Source organism: Camellia sinensis, chromosome 6 (genome assembly GCF_055761805.1).
Source record: "Camellia sinensis isolate YWXY chromosome 6, ASM5576180v1, whole genome shotgun sequence".
In the NCBI taxonomy this organism is placed as follows: Eukaryota; Viridiplantae; Streptophyta; class Magnoliopsida; order Ericales; family Theaceae; genus Camellia; species Camellia sinensis.
The window spans coordinates 163,733,525-163,754,754 of NC_138966.1; the positions used below are offsets into that span (position 1 = coordinate 163,733,525).

General features: G+C 36.1%; 1 protein-coding gene across 4 annotated transcripts; it reads left to right on the forward strand.

Annotated features, from left to right (window-relative positions):
- The first annotated feature begins 12,941 nt into the window (after nucleotides 1-12,941).
- Nucleotides 12,942-20,487, forward strand: PMP (putative type 1 membrane protein). Of its 4 annotated transcripts, none has more exons than XR_003641076.2 (12): nucleotides 12,942-13,378; nucleotides 13,495-13,578; nucleotides 15,843-15,938; nucleotides 16,044-16,119; nucleotides 16,206-16,313; nucleotides 16,412-16,500; nucleotides 16,589-16,696; nucleotides 16,829-16,966; nucleotides 17,233-17,338; nucleotides 18,060-18,271; nucleotides 19,953-20,071; nucleotides 20,193-20,487. XR_003641076.2 is itself a non-coding variant. In XM_028240342.2 (11 exons), the coding sequence occupies exons 1-11, from the start codon at nucleotides 13,316-13,318 to the stop codon at nucleotides 20,019-20,021; spliced, it is 1,149 nt and encodes a 382-aa protein (XP_028096143.2). In that variant the 5' UTR covers nucleotides 13,008-13,315; the 3' UTR covers nucleotides 20,022-20,487. The 4 variants fall into 4 exon arrangements, 2 of the variants coding, with proteins under 2 accessions (XP_028096143.2, XP_028096144.2); XR_014333431.1 differs by having other exon boundaries at nucleotides 13,001-13,378; nucleotides 16,215-16,313; XM_028240342.2 differs by having other exon boundaries at nucleotides 13,008-13,378; nucleotides 19,953-20,487.
- The last annotated feature ends 743 nt before the right edge of the window (nucleotides 20,488-21,230 follow it).

Below are 21,230 nucleotides of genomic sequence, written 5' to 3' on the forward strand. Positions count from 1 at the left end.
GGACAATATGACTTGGAGTACAGACCCAGAACGACAATCAATGGCCAATTTTTGGCCGAGTTCACACCAGAATCCATCATACATCGGGCTCCATTGAGCCGAGGTGAACGATGTCCAAGCAAGCAAGGAGAAGCTCAACCGAATGCAATAGAACAAAGGAAAAAGGAAAAACTCAGACCCTGCAGCATTTACATCGGCGACTCCTTTCAACTGTTTGTCGATGGGAGCTTAAACCGACAAGGAGCAGGGATAGGAGTAGTACTGGTATCTCCAGATGGACAGATAGTGGAACAGTCCATTCGTTTAGGGTTCAAGGCCTCAAACAATGAAGCAGAGTATGAATCATTGATTGCAAGACTGAAGCTAGCAGTAGCAGCTGAAGCAGATGAAGTAATAGTCTTCTACGACTCCTAGCTCATAATCAACCAAACAACGGGCAAGTTTGCAGCCCGTGATGAAAGGATGTCGGCCTACGCAAAAGACGTCAACAGGCTAGTGGCCTTGTTTTAGAATTGCCAACTACATCAGGTTAGCCGAGACGATAACAATCATGCTGATGCATTGGCCAACCTGGCTAGTGCAATACAACCTGGAAAAGCAAGGATGATAATGGTCGACTACTTGTCGGGCCCGAGCATTGAACCACTAACCACAGAGCGTGAAGCAATGTGTGTGGACATGGGACCAAGTTAGATGAATGCAATTATTGCATTCCTGAAATAAGGAAAGCTGCCAGATAACCACAAGGAGGCACACAAGATCAGATTGAAGTCGGCAAGATTCAGTCTAACAGCAGAAGGACATCTTTACAGAAGATCCTTCACTGGACCCCTTTTAAAGTGTGTACATCCCTCACAAGTTAAAGATTTTTTATATGAAATACATGAAGGAGTTTGTGGAAGCCACGCTGGGGGCAGATCACTTGCCCATAGGGCCATTACACAGGGGTATTGGTGGCCCTACATGTAGAGAGATACAAAAGCCTATGTGAAAAAGTATGAAAAGTGCCAAAAGTTTGCACCTCTGATACACCAACCAGCAGCAGACCTGAACCCAGTATCCAGTCCTTGGCCGTTTGCCCAATAGGGCATGGATCTCGTTGGGCAACTGCCCCAAGTAACTGGACAAAGGAAGTACCTGCTAGTAGCAACAGATTACTTTACCAAGTGGATAAAAGCTGAGCCCTAGCCAAGATCCGAGATGTGGATGTGAAGAACTTCATATGGAGGAACAACATCACCAGATTTGGGATTCCGAGAGCAATAGTTGCTGACAATGGAACACAATTTGACAGTAAGCTAATCAAGAGCTTCTGTACAAAGTTCAAAATCAAGAATTACTTTTCTACCCCGAGTTTTTCTTAGGGCAATGGACAAGCAGAAGCATCTAACAAAGTCATCTTGGATGGGATTAAGAAGAGGTTGCCAGCAGCAAAGGGAAAATGGGTGGATGAACTGCCAAGTGTACTTTGGGCATATCGGACTACGCCGAGAAGATCAACAGGAGAATCCCCCTTTGCCATGGCCTATGGCACAGAAGTTGTCATTCCACTGAAGGTCGACATACCAGGGATCAGAACCCAGGCAGTAGAGAACGGGACTAATGATGTACTCTTAGCCCGAGACCTGGATCTACTAGAAGAAAGAAATGAGAGAGCTGCAATTCAGCTAGCAGCATACCAGCAGCAGCTTGCCAGAGCTTACAATAAAATGGTTAACCCAAGGGAGTTCCAAGTCGGCGACCTAGTCTTGAGAAAAGTCGTCGGCAATAAGAAGGATCCCAAGTAGGGCAAGCTTGGCCTAAATTGGGAAGGACCCTACAAAATCACTTCGATATTGGGCAATGGGGCATATTGGCTTGAAAATAATGAGAACAAAGAGTTGCCAAGATGCTGGAATACTTGTAATCTGAAAATTTTCTATCATTAGATTTTCCTTGTTTTTTGCCGACGTAATGAATAAAATTTTAGCAGAATTCTTCTACATTTATGACTGATAAGATACTTGTCGATGTTTCTAGAATACATGCGTAATGAGAACCCAAGCGGAACTTAGGAAAGCGGTTCTAACACTTGTTGAAACTTGAGAAAAGTTTACCAGTTGAAGTTAAACCGAGATTATGTTTAACACTTCTTGAAACTTAAAAAGTTTACAAGTTGAAGTTAAACCAAGATCATGTTTAACACTTGTTGAAACTTGAGAAAAGTTTACAAGTTGAAGTTAAACCGAGATTCTATTTAGCACTTGTTGAAACTTAAAAAGTTTACAAGTTGAAGTTAAACCGAGATCATGTTTAACACTTGTTGAAACTTGAGAAAAGTTTACAAGTTGAAGATAAACCGAGATTATGTTTAACACTTGTTGAAATTTAAAAAGTTTACAAGTTGAAGTTAAACTGAGATTATGTTTAACACTTGTTGAAACTTGAGAAAAGTTTACAAGTTGAAGTTAAACTGAGATTATGTTTAACACTTGTTGAAACCTAGAAAGTTTACAAGTTGAAGTTAGACTAAGGTTAAATACTTGTTGAAATTTTATGAAAAATTTACAAGCTGAAACCAAGGTTATGCTAAGAAAGGTACTTGGGTACTTGCCGAGGTAAATCATCAGTTTGTATAACTGAGGTGTGTCACCCCGAGAAGGTTGCACAAAGATTAAAGTATATATTCAAGATATGAAAAATATTCTAAGTATGGAATCATACAAGGATAGTAAAAAAAAGGCAAACATACAAACATTCAAAACAAAGACGTTGTATTTATAAGGCACTTCGACGATATGAAGAGCTTACACTGTTTCAAAAGAAAAACAAAAGTACAGAGCATAGAAGAAAGAGAAAAACATGAAATTAAGACTCTTCAGCATCATTAGCAGGCTGGGTTTGGACCTTGGAGGACTGCTGAGAAGACATCTCAACGGCCTTCTCAGCCGCAAGCTCGACGTCAATTTCTTGAAGGGTTAGATCGAGCTTCCTTTCAGCAAGAGGCACGTCCGATAACGGCTTCTCAGGAGTGGCATCCTTGCGGACTTCCTCACCCTCCTCATCTTGAGTCAATTCCAGGACTTGCTCATTCAGAGAAGGGGACTTGGTCCCAGCAGCCTCCTTTGATTTTCTCACCAAGGTCTCCTCCTCAGGCTCAGATTCGTCAACGGATTGAGTTGGAGTCGGAGGGAATAGAAGAGGAATGACATTGGCGTTCCTGAGGGGCGAGTCCTCGGGGACTTCAAGCTTTTTTAGAAGAGACATCCAACCCAGGGTGAAACCCTTGTTGCATGCCTGCTTCACTTGCTTTTCATAGAAAGCTGTGACATCGGCCACCCCCTCATTGTAGCCCTTCTCATCAGCTGCCTTGAGCTCGGCGTCCTTCATGGCCAAGGCTTCTTGCAGTTCTTTTTGGGCCTGGGCCGTCTTTTCCTCGGCCTCTCTCTTTTCGACTTCAAGAACCTTCTTGATGGCCTCAGCGGAATCCGCCCTTTCTTCGACATCATTCTGAGCTTTGATACCAACCTCAGCTTGATCCTCCAAAGTCTTCATCTTTGATTACAAGTTTTTATTAGCCTTGTACAGACTAGCAGCCTCTCTCTTCTTGTCGGCCAGCTCCTGCCGATTCTCAAAGGCTTGCACTGCGAAAGAATGAGCATGCTGGATGGCCTGAAAGTGAACAGAAGTTATTAGAAAATATTATAAGTATAAAATGAAGAGAAAGAAAGAAAAATCACCCAATAAAAAGACTTGCCTGCACAGAGTGCTGGAGCATTAGAGCATAGTTCTCATATTCGCTCATCTCGGCATTTCGGTCGAGATCGTCGGGAATGAGCAGAGCGGTATTGAGGGCGACGGCGACATTAATATCGTCGGCACTGTCGCTAGCCCTAACTGGCTTATCCTCCAGTGTGATTTGGGGGGCCTAGGGGGCATTGTGCTTCAAAGACCCCGAGGTGGATGTAGCAGATGACCTCGACCTCTTTGATCAGGTAGACTTGGATGGTGGACCCTCGGCAGGCCTCTTCTCGGCGGCAGAATAGGACTTATCGCTCTCAGCCAATTTGGAGATTGGCAAGGTATCCTCAGTATCAACCTGAGTCACCTTTGCCTTTGGCTGGGCCTTCTTAATTCTTTTTTGCTTTTGCCTTGGCTGAGGCTGGGCTTGTGCTGGCTGAACGTCAACGTCGGTAGGGATGCTAGCTAAGAGGTCTTTGGCAACTGCTTTTTGGAGGCCCATTTCAGCAGCAAAAACTGTTTGGCGTCGTCGACGGCGCTGGGATATTGGGATCAAATATGGAGCCGAAGTTGATCGCTGATCTACTGGGTCAGAAGTTGATCCTTGATCTGGCCGAGATGTGGAGGCAGCCTGAGGAGTTGTAGCGGAAGACGGAGAAAGGCTTTTCTTCTTCTTCTTGGGGACGTCGGGAAAAGCTGACTTGTAGGTAAGAATGAAATTGAGTAAAAGAGGGGCCTTCCGTTTGTGAACTGGCAGATCCAGTAACTTCTTCAAGTCTTTACTGGGAAAGAAAGACTGGCGGAAGCCCTTTGGTGACTTAGGAAGAGCTGCAAGAAAAACAGACATTAGAGCGAACAAAGTATTGAAGACTTTAAAAACAAGTTAGTATGAACACAGGGCTCTTACCATTGCCCTCTACAAAAACTGATCAAGGAAGAGAGTAGAGATGAAGGTCCTCGTCTGGAGCAAACTCCCAGTTCCCCGAGGTAATGAAATAGTCATCCCCAGCTCCCTTGTTAGAGTCAGGGAGGTTGGCAACAATTTTGTACTCCGTGGACCTTGGCTTAAGGTAGTAAACATAGCCTGTATCTTTTTTAAGGCCATACATGGTGTAGCAATATTGGATATCGACCAAGGTAATCCTAGCATTTTCTTGTTTGGCTAAGGCTATTATGTCATTGATGACTCGGTAGGAGTTGATGGCAAGCTGCATTGGGTTCAACTTAAAATAGTGAATGATCTCACAAAAAAGGATATTAAGTGGGAGCCGAAGTCCGCACTCGATGAAAGCTACAACAGGGAGGGGCATGGAATCGGGTGTGGGCATGATAGAGTCATCCTCCCCAGCCAACCTCAGATGGACGACGGCAGGGATGTCAAACTCACGCCTAAAGTGATTTAACTTGGTCGGGGTGTCTATCCTATGTTTCTACATACCCATGATATCGGCCTAATTAAGAGGAACTGAGTTTCAGAATAAAGGTGTTTTAAAAGGGTTATTGGGACCTCAACAAAAACCTAAAAATTTGTGGGGTAAGAAATTGTGGGGATCATTTTCGATTTTTCCTAAGAATTTGTGGGTTCTACAAACAAATCCCAAACCTAGATCTATGAAAACGAAGATTGAAGGCACGAATCTGGAAAATAGAAAAGCAAGAATGCGCTTCAAAATCAAGAACAAAGATGGACTATCAAGAACATTGTAAGTACAAAGGGTATAAGGACAAGAACAGTGGCAAAAGTGCAGAAAAGTTGTAGGCAGTACGTGTATTCAAGACATGGGCAAGAGCAAAATCATGAAATAAGCACATTCAGATGCATGATTCATAAATCAAATACTTGAGTAAGACGGCAATGGCAAATAATGAAGAAAAACTTCTTGAAAAGCGACTAGAACTAAAATCGGGAAGAAAACAGTAACTCACCAAAGGAAAGAAACCGGTGTTGAGTTCGCCGAAGTCAGACGAACGGCAGCAGCGAAGAAAGATTAGCAAGAGCCTCGCTGGAGGAAGATAAACAATGGTGATAGCAGAGCTTGAAAGCTTGAAACAATGTAGGATGTGGGAAAGCTAGAGAGAGAGAGAGCTTCAGAAACGATGTAAAGTGAAGAGACGAAGAGAAGGGATATTGGTTTTGTCCAAAAACGTGAAAAAGCGGCAAAAAGGAATTGATGAGCCTAGAAAAACGGATTTGTCAGACGGCGCATGCAGGCGCGGGACGACTTACAAGCGCGTACGGAGTACGATCCAGTAAAAGGAAGGCACGTGGCTGAAACAGTTGAGTTATTTTGAATGACAGCTCATACGCATAAAGGAGATTTTGGAATCTTTAACCCTTAAAGAGACATGTCGGCCTATATGATGATCTCAGTTGAGAGACTTTAAACCGATGTATTGGCAGGAAGTTCTGGTATAGGTTTCATCACCTCAGAATGCCGAGGTAATAGAACCTAGGGGGCAATTGTGGGGATATATTTTCTGAGTACCAACACGTGGCCAAAGTGACGCCGACGTGTTAGCCAAGGTGCCACATGTCTTGGTCATGACGCTGAGATTATCTCGGCAAGGCCGAGGTTATCTCTAAAAATATCATAATCCGAGATAAGTGAATAAGGCACAAGAGTCCTAGAATGATGAGGGAACTCAGCCTGGATAAAGATAAAGCTCTTAGGGAGTTTATCTCTATCTATAGAAGAGTCCTGGATAAACACTGAGCTAAAGTCCATTAAAGCTAGGTTTCTGTTGGGACAAGGATTGAGGATTGAGTTAACTATAAAAGAAAGGCACTCCCGATGGGTCTAAGGTACGCAATTTATATTCTGAACAGTGAGTTTAGCACTATTGATGATCTTTGAGAGATATACTGACTTGATCGTCGGAGTGTCCCCGGGTGGACGAACCACCGCCGGAATCTTCTCTTTCTGTTACAGATCAGACAGGTGCCATTTATTCTGCCAGTGCTCTCCAGCTGAATACTGAGTTGACAATGTGATCGGAAATTCACTCACACATTATAAATTTTAAATTTACTACTAAATGAATGACTAAATTGTGAACCTTACATTCATACAAGACATTTAATTATTTAATAGAAAATTTTATATCTCTAATGTTGTTCGGAGTTGATGTAGTGTCAGTCTGATTGCCTTTTATCATGTTCAAATTAAAAAATAAATAAGTAAATAGAAATAAAGTGTAAAGCTTTTCCATTTCTATCACTTCATCTCTGAATTTTGAAAATTTAAGGGCTTGTCTGCATAATTGGGTGCATGGGTGGGTCCCCACTGGTTTGTTTTTTGTTTTGTTTTTTTTTTTAAGAACAGCCCCACTGGTTTGTTTGAGGAAGAGATTTATGTACGTTGTCATTTTGGTGCTCAATATTCTTTCTAGTTTTCACCAAATTGATATAAGAAACATGTGCTCGTGCTAGTGTTCCGATCCTATGAATTATTTGAAGAGTAATTGACACATAGAAATTGTATATAGTTGTAGTTGTAATGAAATTTATCATTTAAAAGCAGAGTGTTCATTAAAATGACGTTTTTAATTATAAGAAAAAATAGTCATATTATTCTAATGAACACATTTGTATAAAATAAAATAAAATAAAATTTATAAAAAAAAAAAAAAACAATTTTCATATTTGAAAAGCAAAGGTGAAACTGTGTTGGCACTAAAGTCCCCTGCTTTGAAAAAAATGTATGTATATGTCATACATATATATCATCACATGGTTTTAAACTTGATGATATCTTCCTATGATACTCAAAAAAATTAAATTCTATTCAGTGACCTTATCATGGCATTTGAAATGGTTACACATATCAACATATACTAGAAATAACCTTCTTTATTCATTTCTTCAACAAAAAAAAAAAAAAAAAAAAAAAAAAACCATCATTTTGATAATATGAATTATTGCTTTTGTCGTGTAATGAGTATTTAAAAATATATATATATATATATATATATATTTTAAAGTTCTCTAGCAACCTTACTAATAATGAATCATCTCATGAATCAATTACGAACTAATACGTATCAGGAATCGAATGATACTCATGTGATTTTTATTCCAATCAATATATTGTGTTGTATTAATATCAAACTAGCAAAAACTTAATACCTATCCACCGATATTTAAAATCTTGAGTGCGATTAGTCCAATTACATGTGAAAATACTCGGGACAAAAAATTAACTCACAAGACCACCTAAGACCGAGAAATCATGCTATAATTTGAAGAGATTTAATCCAAAATAAATTGACAATAGATGGGAGGCTCAAAATTATATAAACCAATCTCGGATCACTTACAAGTTCACAAAATCTGATTGTATCAATTGCAGTAATACAAGAAGCAACTAGCTAGCCCTTGAAATTGTAATGGCTATTAATTAATTAATTCTAAAATTAGGGTATGTCTTAAAAAATTCAACTTTGAGTGGCACAAGTAAACTGAAAAAACAAAAACAAATTTGGGAGAGAAACACATGAGCGCATTTCACGCCTCCATGTTTGGATATGAAGGCTAATTGTGATTGATTTGAGTGACAAAGAAAGAACTCTTTTGACCTATTTGATCAAACCATAAAATTTAAATAAATGTATGACGTTTGGCAACGCATGCATATTCATATAAACCTTTCATACGAAGCTACAATGGATGAACCTTTCGTACGAAGCTACAATGGATGACTAAGACTTCATTTGTCTGTTGCCCCTTTTTTTCTTCTTCTAAAATAGATTTTCCATGTTAAGGCAATGAAGCAAAGATTTTTGGAGATCTAGCTATGTCATCCATTTATATTATTTGACAATACCACTGATGTTAACGCCCCCAACCTCCTTGTTAATAATTTGACTTTTTTTAAAGGAAAAATTAATAAACAAATAACTTTATTCAGCGAGCAAAATAATTGATTTAACCTACACTCCATTTGTTTTAGTGTACCATACTTTTTCTTTTCTTTTCTTTTTTTTTTTAAATACCTTCTCCTTTGAAGTTTTCCAGCATGATGCCCTAGTGACTGTGGCAATGGTGGCGTCAGTGTAATGGTGGCGGTGAAGAGGCACTAATAGTGATGGTATTGATGGTTGAGTAGTAGTAGTGACAGGAGTGGTAGTATGTAACGTTTCAACCTTTTGCATATCATCGATATTGTCCGTTTTGGGTCACGTTCGCACGGATTTGTTCTTCCCAGTAGGTCACCCCTCCCAGAATTACTCCAGCCTAAACATGTTTAACTGGGGAGTTCTATTAAGAATTTCACCACTCGAGAAAAGGCTTCAATGCTATATAAGGATCCAGGTTTTTACATTTATAACTCAGGAACTCCCTCTCTATTCCCGATGTAGGACACTGGGACCTTACAATCTACCCTTTTAAGGCTGCACGTCCCCGTACAATAGCCTACCAACTAACTCACAAGCCCGCCCACATGCACAGAGAGATGCCAGGGCCTCACACTCGGTACTCCAAAGAGTCGACTCTGATACCATTCTGTCACACTCCAAAATTTGGACAATTAAATATTAAATTAAAACTAAACCTCAATTAATATTCCATCATCCAAATCCTAGAGGTAAAACAAAATCTAAACGTTCTCGTCCCATAAGGTTTAAGTAAATTTCCATACTCCTAAGATAATAACAAATTTAAAAAAAAAAAAAACTAACAAAACGCCAACCAAACCATCCACCATAATTTCATAACTATCAAATACTTCCAACATTAAAGTATAATAATTAGTCAAAATAACTTAAATAATGTAAAGTTGGAAAATAACCCACAATGCCAACTTATAATAATACTAAGGTCATAAAAAAAATAATAATAAATACATAAACTAATATCAACCCTAAGTTCAAGAAAAAATTTAGTAGAAACTGAACAGGTTGAGAGAAAAACTTAATAGAAGAACCTAAACGAAATTCGATCAAAAAAATCTAGAACTGAAAACGAAAAGAAACTGCCTTAAAATGATTTTTTTCGGAAAAGTTTAAAACACAAAAAGTGTTCAGAATAATATTTTATTTCAGTTCACATGAAATCAATAAAAATGAACTCGTTTTGTGAGTTAAGATAGTCTCTAAAATCTGCATTGCTAAAATGAATAAAAACTACTATAACTAAGATCATCCGATTACAAGTTCTAATCGATCTTTTTAGTCCAAAGTTAAAACACAAAAATTGTCTAGAATTACGTACACATGCATCTGCCCAAATTTCGTAATTTATTAAGGTCAATTATTATTTGTTTCAAAATGTACAAATCATTACAATTCAAACTATACATTTAAGTTCATATTTAATTCTTTGTACCTTAATTCCACAACTTCGGCCCTTCACTTTCAACCTACACATATATCTCGTGTCTCCTGTATACCTAACACCGCTTCGAAGCTAAACTTGCACGGGGATATCGTTCCGAATTTGACCTACACTCCCTGAATGGTTAGCATATACGTACGCGCATAAACCAAATCGCTCGTCTACTCTTGAGAACGGGACAACAATATGCATATACAAAACATCTCACTCATGAGAATAAACATAACAATGCCAAGTTTAAGGTATTCAAATAAATCTCATAATCCTCACTTTCTTTTATACACTCTTTCTCACCAACACTCAAATAAAATAACAATCCATGGAGTCATGATAGAGTGTAAGGAATTTATCTATAGGTTTCTAATTTATTTTAATTTCATATATCCATGAGTGTAATTACAATTATAAAATAAATACATATAAAAACCCTAAACCTTACTTACACATCTAACTAAATAATGAAATCAATTCATCATCTACATACAAATACAAATACAAAATCAAACCAATATGAAATAAATATAAATAAATAAATAAAAATAACGAATTAAACATAAATAAAGAGAGGTGAATTTTGTACTCATAATATTTTTTTAAAGATCAAAAAATTACTTAAAAAATTAATAAAACCACCAAAACAAAACCTTAATTTTTTTATCCTTTCCTCTTCTCTCTCACGCCGCTCTCTCTCTCTCTCTGTCTCGACTTCGCTGCTCTCTTTTGGATTAATCGCTTGATGATAAATCACCAGTCTCTCTCTCTCTCTTTTTCTCTCTCTCTTGCCGCAGCAGACCACAAAACCGTCTTTTTCTTTCTTTCTTTTTTCTTTTCTTTTCTTAGTGACAAGAACCTTTGCTTTTAACCTAATTGATAATAAATTTTATTTTACAAATACAATATATATAAATATAAATATCTTATATAAAATTTATATAAATATTTATTTTTTCTATATATATCAAAGTATATAAATATAAATATTTAGATTAATTATATATAATTAACTAACATATTAAATTAATTAAATATCACATTAAATTCTCATATTTCCACACAATTAATAAAGTCAAAAATAAAATAAAGTAATAATAATAATAAATAATAAATTATGAAAAATTAGAATCGCTACATAATAGTTGCAAGGGTGGTGAGTATATATGCCTTTTATATAAAGGCGGTGACTTTTATAGTATGTATTGTGGTGGTGGTGATGATGGTTGGAAAGTAATGGTGGCTTTGGTAGTGATAGTTGCAATATCTAAAATTATATTTCAATTTAAAGTTATTTTAAAAATATTTAATTTTTTCCTCAAATTATATATATGCCTCTTAGATTTTATGTTCGTGATTCTTTTTGCAAAAGTGATTTATACACTAACTGAGTCTAATTTAATTGACTAATAAAGCCGTTGTAAGTAGTGAATGATTTAAAACCCTATTCAAACTAAGAACTCAAATGTGTCCACACCCACAAAAAAACAAAAAGGGGGTGAATTGTACATAAATTGGGCTCAAATAATTGTCCAATTTTGTTATATATGCAAGTTTTCTTGTCATTTATTTTATTCTTCAACGCCCCTTTAAAGCTTTAAAGATTGAATTAGCAGGATCAAATTATGGTAAGACAAATGGGTTATTCACAAGTCAAATGTGGTAAAGCTGGAAGAAGAAGGAGACTATATAAAATGGCAAAAAAGTATAAATGTCTGTTGATGGAGATAATACATAGACAGACATTAACCCCACATCATGCCAACTTTATTTTTATTATTATTATTGTTGCTAATATATATATAGATATATACATGGCATGATAGTTGACTGCTTGACGTTCATATGTACCTACCAAACTACATACTGATACGCGTGCTCGTCGGGCTGTTTATGGCTTTCTTGGGATTCAATCATACCTGCGAAATGTATTGATAATAATTTTGCAATTATTATAAATTAAAGTGATTGAATTTTGAAGTTGGCCAAACAGTAAAGACTCCCTCAAGAGTTATTGGAGGTTTATCCAATCTTTAATTTTAAAATCTTAGAATTAATTGAAATACATGCAAACTGATCTAGACATTTAATTTTTTTTTTTTTTATTTAAAAAAAAAAAACTGAAGTGATTGATTTTTTGACATATTATACCGTTAATTCAAGTATGGTGGTTTATGTCAATTTATTTCTTATTGTTTTACTAGCTTAATTTTAATCCGAATTATTTATTAGGAAACATTATGACGCATAATTTTTAAAATGTGTGTATCATATGTACTTTATAATAAAAAAAAATGTCATAACTAAATATAACATGAGGTATAACTAAAGAATTCATGAGTTGTAACTAAAATAATATTATAACTAAAGAAAAAATTCATCATAACTAAAAAAGAAAATAGAATAATTACATGTACATATGATATATCCCTTTTAAAGGGATATATATTAGAATTTCCTTTATTTATGTTAAATTAAAGGGAAAATTACATATACACCCCTCGAGGTTTGGCTAAATTACAGATATCCCCTGAGGTTTCGGAAATTACATCCCGCCCCCTGAGGTTTGTATTTTTATAACAATTTGCCCCCTGAGGTTTATATTTCATAACAAATTACCCTCTAATTTCTTATGCAAATATAGCATTCAGGGGGGAATTCGTAATTTCTCAAACCTCAGGGGACATCTGTAATTTAGCCAAACCTCGAGGGGTGTATATGTAATTTGCCCTAAATTAAATGTTATAAAAGACAAAATGAAAAAAGAAAGGATAAAGATCCTAAATATTTTATTAAAATTTTTACCAAACAATTACATGAATATAAGATCAAACGAGTGTGGTAAAAATTTTAATAAAACATTTGAGAAAAACATTTTCAAGGATTGATTTTTAGTGGTGAAACTTCAGCTTTGCTCCATCATATGCATGCTATTTAAGCAAAGACAAATTAGAATGAGGTTATCAATCCGACAATGGGCTTAAACAAAATCGTGATAAAATGGTTATTAACGAGCCGCTGATTTGTTTACAGGCCCATATCTCTCAACTCCAGCACCCAAAATCCGCCCCATTTCAGGCCCATTTCAATCTTAGAGGAGAGAACGGGTTGTAAAACGTCGTCGTTTCATTTTAAAACTACGTCGTTTAATCTGTTTGATTTCTTCTCCTCGACCTCCCTTCCCATCTTCCCCAATTCTCCTACACAGATCACAGAATCAGCACAACTCCAAATTCTCTCCCTCTCTCTCTCTCTCTCTCTCTCTCTCTAATGGATTTTCATTACAGTTTCTTCCTTCTCTCAATTTTATCGTTTCTCTCCTTACAAGCGACGGTCTCTCTCTCTCTCTCTATATATATATACATATATATAACTGTTTCTATCTATAAATTCGTGGTGTGGATGTGGATCTGATAATCGTGTTATTGAATTGCTTGATTTTGATCTAGGCCGATGGCACTGGCTCGGTCTTCTTTCTCGATAGCTCAATTCATCAGTATTTTCGGCCTCCCTCGTCGGATTCTGTCTCTGAGGTATAACTTCTATAGACTCCTATTCCAATTCAATCGCTTCGATACCAAATTGTATTGCGTATTGATCTGTTTTCTCTTAGTTTGGGTCTTTAGTCTTAACTAACTCATTCAGTACAGCTTTTGGGTGACAAAAACACGAATTTTCTTGATCATAACTGGACAATTTAGGGTTTTCTGTTTGGCGGCAATTTAACCATGTGTGCGGAGAGCGCACCTCATTGGCTGATTCTTTTTTCGATCCGATTTGGAGTGCTCCACAAATCAATAGTTTTAGGAGAGATTGATTTTCCCTCTTCCATTGAAGTTTCATTGTCCACATATTGCACATGGACCAACAATATGCAGTGGCGTTTTATCTATATAATTTCAGATTTTATTTATTATGATTTAACAATTTTTATGTAATATCATATTATTACTTGAAATTTTTACGTCCACCTAATTGTCTACTACTTCTGGCTTCAACCTTACCCTCAAGGTTGGAACTTTGCTTCAGGCCAATGGTGACCAGCCCATTATTGTATTTTGGTAAAATTTAGTCTAGCTTATAGTTGTTGTGACCACATTGAATTCCAAAGTAGAATCCATTAGCTATTGCACTATACGGGCCTATGGAAGATCTTTTTCTAGCATCAACAATATTTAGTAGTGCCAACGGAGGTTGGTTGAATTGGTCAGGATCAGACTTTTCGCCTTCAAGGCTTAGATTCAATTCGATTCTCGCTGCCAACAGTCTTCCTTGGTGGGCGATCTATAAGTTTAATGTAAGTCGTCGGTGAGACCTATAGCTTACCCTGGCTCTGGACTGAGGTAGCCTCCTCTCACCTAAACTTTTAGTTACCAATATGTATATTTATATATAAATTAGTAGTAATTTCTAAAATGGCTTTGTCAATTGAACTCCATGTACTTGGATCAGTGAAGCATGTGAAGGGATTTCAAAATATTTCATGATGTCGTAGAGCCTCTTTAAGTTAACCCATGGTTATCATAAAATCTTTGTACTCAATTTAAAAAGGTTGTATCTAGTGCAAAAGGCTCCTACTTACAACAAGATTTGGGAGAGGTAATAGGTTGATTTTTGCTACTTGAACCTATAGTATATAGTATGAAAGAACTTTTTATGGGCTCTATTTTATCACTCTTCGCTTCGTTGCCAGAATTTAATATTTTGGTAAAATCATGACTTGCTTCTTTAAGTTGCATGTTGAACTAGCCAATCGAATTCTCTAATAAATATCCTAGGCATTACTTATCCCGAGAATAATGCCAGTGATAGTATCTATTCCATCACTCTACAATCTACCATTGGTTCCCATCGAATTCTTTTCATCTTCAATCATCAAATTCTCTATTTCACTCTCTCATTTTTTTTTTATTGCCCTCCGTTCAATTGTTGAGAAAATGCAGCCAAAAAAAAGAGAGTTAAATTTGGATACTAGAATTATTTTTATTTTTATTTTTTTTTGTATTTGAAATTAAAAGGAAAAAGAAACAAGAAATATAGGAAAATTGCCACCGAAGATGAACCTGTTTTAGTTTGTTGGCTCTATGATGGTCCCATTGACCCAATTTTGTGTCTTGGAAATATTGACAACATAAAAATGTAGGACTTGAAATTGAATTTTTGTGCAGTTTCTTAGCAATTGAATGAAAGAGGTTGCTTAGTCTGGGTACTTGGATGACCCTTGCTACGTGGTGGCACTGTTGGCCCCGCAGGTACCATATCATCCTCAAACTAAGGACTATAACCCCATGTAGCAAGCCCTCAAGGGTGCCATGCCTTGTCCTAAATTGATTATCGGAGTCATCTCCTGAGCCTAAGCAGGGGCACGTAAACTGTGACCACTAATGCGCTTGGCCCCTTGGCTGCATGCCAATGCACCAAGTGGACGAGTTAAAGGATGGGAATCCCAAGGTGTGGTCCAAAGCACTACTTAGCCAAGCTAGGGCACTTTCGCTTGACCACCCATGCTCGGTAGCACCATAGCTGGACACTCCCTTGGCTTGATCAAATGAGCTTTCGCCAAGTCATTATCTCCCATGCTTTGTTCCCATATGGCATCCCAAGGCATGACCAGAGTACCACTCTGTCGAACTAATGTATCTCTGCTTGGTCACCCTACTCTCTAACAACATGGCCAACTAGAGAGGCCCTTCGTTGGGTCATAACTCTCGTATGCGTTTTATCCTCTGGTAGTGAGCACTGATTTAACATTACTATCTCCATTGTGGTCTGACTGCCTAATTATCTTTATATGTAGACTGATTCAATCTTACTCCCGGAAGTTGGTGCTGCTGTGTCTGTCTTGCTTGGTTTTGCACCACCTGCTACGCTTTCAGCTGCTGGTTCATCTAGGGTAAGCATAATCGTATCAGATGTGAAATAACCTGCTGGTATTCTCTCATCTCGACTATTGTAACTCTTTTATCTAATCAATCAGTAATAATATTGTTTTTTGCAGTTGAATGAGGTTCTCATGCCTAATCCATTTGATAGGCCTCGTTCTGTTTTTATGCTAGATGTCAGAGGAGCTGAAGGTACCTGAACTTGAATCTGAAATGCATCATAAGATTCAATTTGTAATGTTTCCGTATGCAGTTGAAAAGTTTATGAAATATTTTAGGACATGCAGATTCTCAAGTCATGGTGCAATCAGCTAATGCTTGGTTTGGTAGTGCCCTTAGGAACAGGGTTCTTATGGAATCAAATAAAGCTGATATTCAACTCCCAGGTGCTTGGATACAATTGTGTACTGTGCTAATCACACTAGTTAAAGTATATGTCCTTTTTGCATGTGAATTTTGATATTTTGATCTACTATTTTTGCAGATGAAGATGAAGTCTCTGTGGTCTCCTTGAATGAGCCATTAAGTTTTGGTTCTGACGTGGAATTAACTGACAAGGAACTCAATGATTTTGTTAGTCATGAATCTTGCTACTACCTCTCATATCTCATTTCCATGCTATTTTAAAGTCTGTTAATATATGACAAATATTTGTCTCTAGGCATCCTGGTTAGGTGGAACATATGTTGCTAATGCCTTGAAGCCCATGAATGGAGAGTTGACTATCCCCTTGGCGAGTGGTGCCCGTCTAAATCTTCATATGTCAAAGGTGTTCATTATTTTTTGTGTTGCTAATTAATCATATATTTGTAGATTTATTTGTCAGTATAGATATGCCAACCATTAACTTCATTTTCCATTTACTTAGATTTTATTGGAAGAATTTTGTTTGAATATGCAGAAAGCAGAAAGAGAATTCATCACGAGTCTTGTGTCTCTCATCGGCAATATTCGAAGGGCAATGGAAATGCATCAAGATTTGTCTGGAAGTATGCGAAATCCATCAGAATTAATTACAGGAAGTTTTGATGGCATTAAGGTGGTCCATTTTTCTATTGCCTTTTTATTCGTGATTTGGAATTATACTCAAGTAGCTTCAAATCTTTCAAAATGAATTTGTGCATGATTGGAATGAAGGCCTACGGAGGAAACATTAATGTACTGTTTATTTAGCATTCAAAGTACATTTCTTGCCTACAAATCAGACCTGGAGAAGTACTCTGGAGTGTTAAATATATGCATGCATAATATTCACAGTAATCAGTAATGCTGCTTTATTTATCAATATATTAAATATGTTTGCAGGTTTTGCAAGAGGAGTACGGAACTGAAGCTGCTGCTGAGCAAGGGCAGGAATTATTCTTTACTTCAATTTCGAAGATATTTGACTCTTTGCAGGCAGTGTACAGAGGTCAATTTTCTTCTTGTCACTTGAGATGCTCCACTTCTCTTCCTACTGCAATGTTTCAACCAATGAAACTTTTTAGTGATAGTTAAGGCTATATATATAAGGGTAAATTACAAACACACTCCCTGAGGGTTACTTAAATTACAAATTATCCCCTGTGGTTCTAGAAATTACACTATGCCCCCTAAGGTTTCTAATTTTATAACAAATAGGTCATTTTATTAATAAATCATCAAGTTAATCAACAGTTTTTAATAATGTTAAAATTTTATTTCAATTAATAATTCAGATAATTTTATTATTGTATAGGTGAACAATTAGAAATTTCACTTTTTCAATTAATTCTGTTAAATAAAAAATTCTGATAGGGAGGTATTTGTAATTTCCAAACCACAGGGGGCAATTCGTATTTTAAGTAAATCTCAAAGGGTGTATTTGTAATTTACCCTATATATAAACATATATATTTGCTTTTTTGTGTGTTAACTGTTTGTTAGCTATGTCTTTAACATAAAGACTTTTAACTGGCATTACCACTTGAAAATAGATTTATTGTGCGTAATTTTCTTTGATAAATGATCAGTGTTTTATTTGGAGTCTGTAGCCAATATTTTTGTTTTTGCACTCTCTTAAATTGTTATTAGTTTCTTTAGTTCATTGTTTGTATGATAATTCTATGCATCACGTCCCAATCTTAAACCAACTTCATGTATTGGTTGAGCAGGACAAATTGTAGGAGTCATCCTATGTAATAGAACACCTCTTCCAGAGTCAGAAACAGTGTTGAATGTTATGATTACTTCTCGGCCCTCTGCACGTTGGCTGGAGGAAACAACTGGCTCATCAAATTCAACCACTATTGCAGAAATAGTGTTGGTTAGATGGACCCTTGCTTGGATAACAGGAATCATTCTTGTAATTGCCACTCTCTTAGGGGTGAGTTGCTTATCAAAGCTCTTCAACTTTGTTTTTCCTTCAATCAAGTTGCAAAAATAAGAATTCTTGGCATTTATCAAAAAATAAATAAATAAATAAGAATACTTGGCAATGCATGTTTTGAATGAAAATAGAAGTCAACAATTAATATTGTTTTATCTCCTGAAAAGTACATTTTTAAAATTAGGATATTAGAGTATTTCAAAGTGGATAAACTTTTAATAAAACTTTCCAAATGCCAACATCACACCCCAAGCTTCAAGCAAAACTTAGTTTCATGAAAACATTTAAGAATATTGGGTGACAGTTTGGCCATGTAGGTTTTCACTTTCCCCACTTCTAAGGATAGATAGAATAGGTGTACTCCAGTGTAAAAAACAGGGCAATAAATGTTGAGTATACGACTATACTGCCCCAGACTATTATTTTATTAAGAGAAAAATGAACGCATTTTAATTGTAGATTATGGTGTCTTTCTCATCAGTTGTGGAAACCTTCTTTAATTGTTTTCCTCTTGTCATTGTGATGCCTTCAACTTGTACATATGGTTTTTAAAAGTGATAGCATTACATGACATTATTACTAAGCTCCATTATGGTTACAGACCAATGAATCAGTTGTAGTAGGTTGGACAGCTGTAGCATCTGACATGATCCCTGTATATGTTGTTATGGTCCCTTACAGTTCTGCAGCTGCCATTAAATCTGTTACAGCTTGTGAATTAATAGCTGCCTGCAAAAAATAAAAAATTGACATCAATTCATGTTCATGATCCTCTCTCTCACTAAAAAAATTGGGAATCTTCATAAATTAGCATAGTCTTTTAAAATTTATAACAATATGTAGGTTTGAGTCTCATGATTGAAGTTCGAATATTGCACTTCTTTGTTAGGATTTAGCTTTAGTTGTATATATGGTTTCCTAATTTTAGTTGCAATCTTAGTCATCTAATGAGTAGAAGGAAATCAATATAAAAGTAATTCTTATTAACAATTTAACATCAACTTGGAAAGTAATAAAATTCAACATCCATAACATATCAATTCAATTCTTAGTTTTCTGTTTTTGTTACTACTTTCATTTTGGCCAGCGATAGGAGGAGGATACTAGGGAAGCCTGTTTTTCTTGTTAGCGTGCCTAATGATTTTAATGCAAGAGACTCCATGTTCCCTTTTATCTTTGATGTTATGCTTCTCATTGTTCTCTTCATTTAGAATGTATTGCTGTCAAACCTGTGGTGGCTGAATCTTTTTAATTTTATTTTCCCACGAAGACTAAGAATGACCTCTCCTATGTTTGATAATTACATTTAAAATTGAAGCATTCACAAATTCTTTTAACGGAGTTCACAATATTTGGATGGGTTTTTTGATGCGCATCACAGATAAACCAAACCAAACCAAAACAAAACAAATCTTAAGTCCTATTATATGGGGTCAGTTACATGAATCATTCTTCTCCACTCGACTGATTCAAAGTAGGATTCAATTCATAAGGGATCCGAGCGGTTTTTTACGTGTTAGTTGTTGGCTACCTAAGACACAACCCTCTATCTCTACCCGGGCTTGGGAGTTGTTAAACATCACGGATATAAGATTTAAATGAAACTTTGGTTTGCCTAAAAAATTACTTGTTCACTATATATGTAACTATTGTTGGTGTATTTTCTGTTTCCATGCAGATCTACTTTCTTATGAGCATGCCACTCACAAGGGACACTCTTTTGTATTCTAATGTCAAGCTCGACTAAGATTTTACCGGGAAATATTTTTCAACCGTGAACTACCAGGAGCATTCCAGGTTGCCATCAAATCTTATGCTTAAGTTGTACTCGGTTTTTGGAGATGCGTTTTTTCCCTTCTTGCTTCTTTCATTGGTGTAATTGTGAACCCTCTTTCTGTTTCTTCCATGATTTGTGTAGGCTTATCTTGTCAAACCAGTTGCGTACTTTCTTAGGTGTTGTTGGCTCGATGAATGGGGAATCAGATAGCTAGCAAGAATTCCTTAAGTGAACTTGAAGCTCTTCAATTTTATATTATTTATATTTTTTTTTTTTAATGATGAACTGGGGGTACTAGTAACTTGGGTGGCCAGGAAAACCAGTGGGGTGCTAAGGTTATTCTGTATATTTGGTGGCTTGATATTAGAAAAAAAAAATTATTTGCTATTTTGTATTTAAAATTCTGAATAATGAAAACAAAGAATTTCAAACTTCACCGATGCTCATCAATAGTATTCATGTGTGAGCATTTGGGGATGGCATGGCAGCGAGGTGGGGGCATATTTTGAGCCTCCCATCTGTTGGTGAGTGAAAAAAATAAAAATGAAAAATAAATAAAAATTGATTTTTGCTATCTATTGATTACACCCATCTTTTTCAAATGAAAGAAAACATCCTTATATTCTAAGGTGGTCAGAAGCAAAATTGCACAATCAAAACATAAATTTTTTATTTTTATTTTTATAATTTCTTAGAACATGTAATGGACATTCGGTGGATTGCATCTTTAAATTACTCCTCTTTTGTGGTTGTCTAATAACAATTTAAAAAAAAATAAATTAAATCCTATCTTTAATAACCTTTGAATGATCTTTCACAATCAAGCTAAAAATACAGGAAACCCAATGAAAAATTATTTAGTAGTTTGTGTGTAGCACATGATATGAGTCATGTGGTGCTTAATAATTCTTGTGAAACTTTGTCATTGCACCTCAAGGACATTGGTGGGATGCTTTTGCCAAATTATATCACATTCACTAATAAACTTCTACAGCGGCGGCATGTCAAAATAAAAATGGTATTATCAAATTTTTTATCAAATAATTTAACACGAAATTTGATAATGTCTTTTGTGCTAACTTAATTTATCTAAGAAAGTCTCGATCCAATAGTCTAGATGTAAAACATACCATGGATAAAAATAAATGATAATATGAATGTACCACAATGACATTTTAG

What these genes read in the sequence shown, in the direction of transcription:
- PMP (XM_028240342.2), top strand. Translation starts at nt 13,316, where the DNA reads ATGGATTTTCATTACAGTTTCTTCCTTCTCTCAATTTTATCGTTTCTC. An exon ending in AGCTGATATTCAACTCCCAG is followed by an intron (nt 16,314 to 16,411) that starts GTGCTTGGATAC and finishes CTATTTTTGCAG; the next exon opens with ATGAAGATGAAGTCTCTGTG. An exon ending in GAAGTTTTGATGGCATTAAG is followed by an intron (nt 16,967 to 17,232) that starts GTGGTCCATTTT and finishes ATATGTTTGCAG; the next exon opens with GTTTTGCAAGAGGAGTACGG.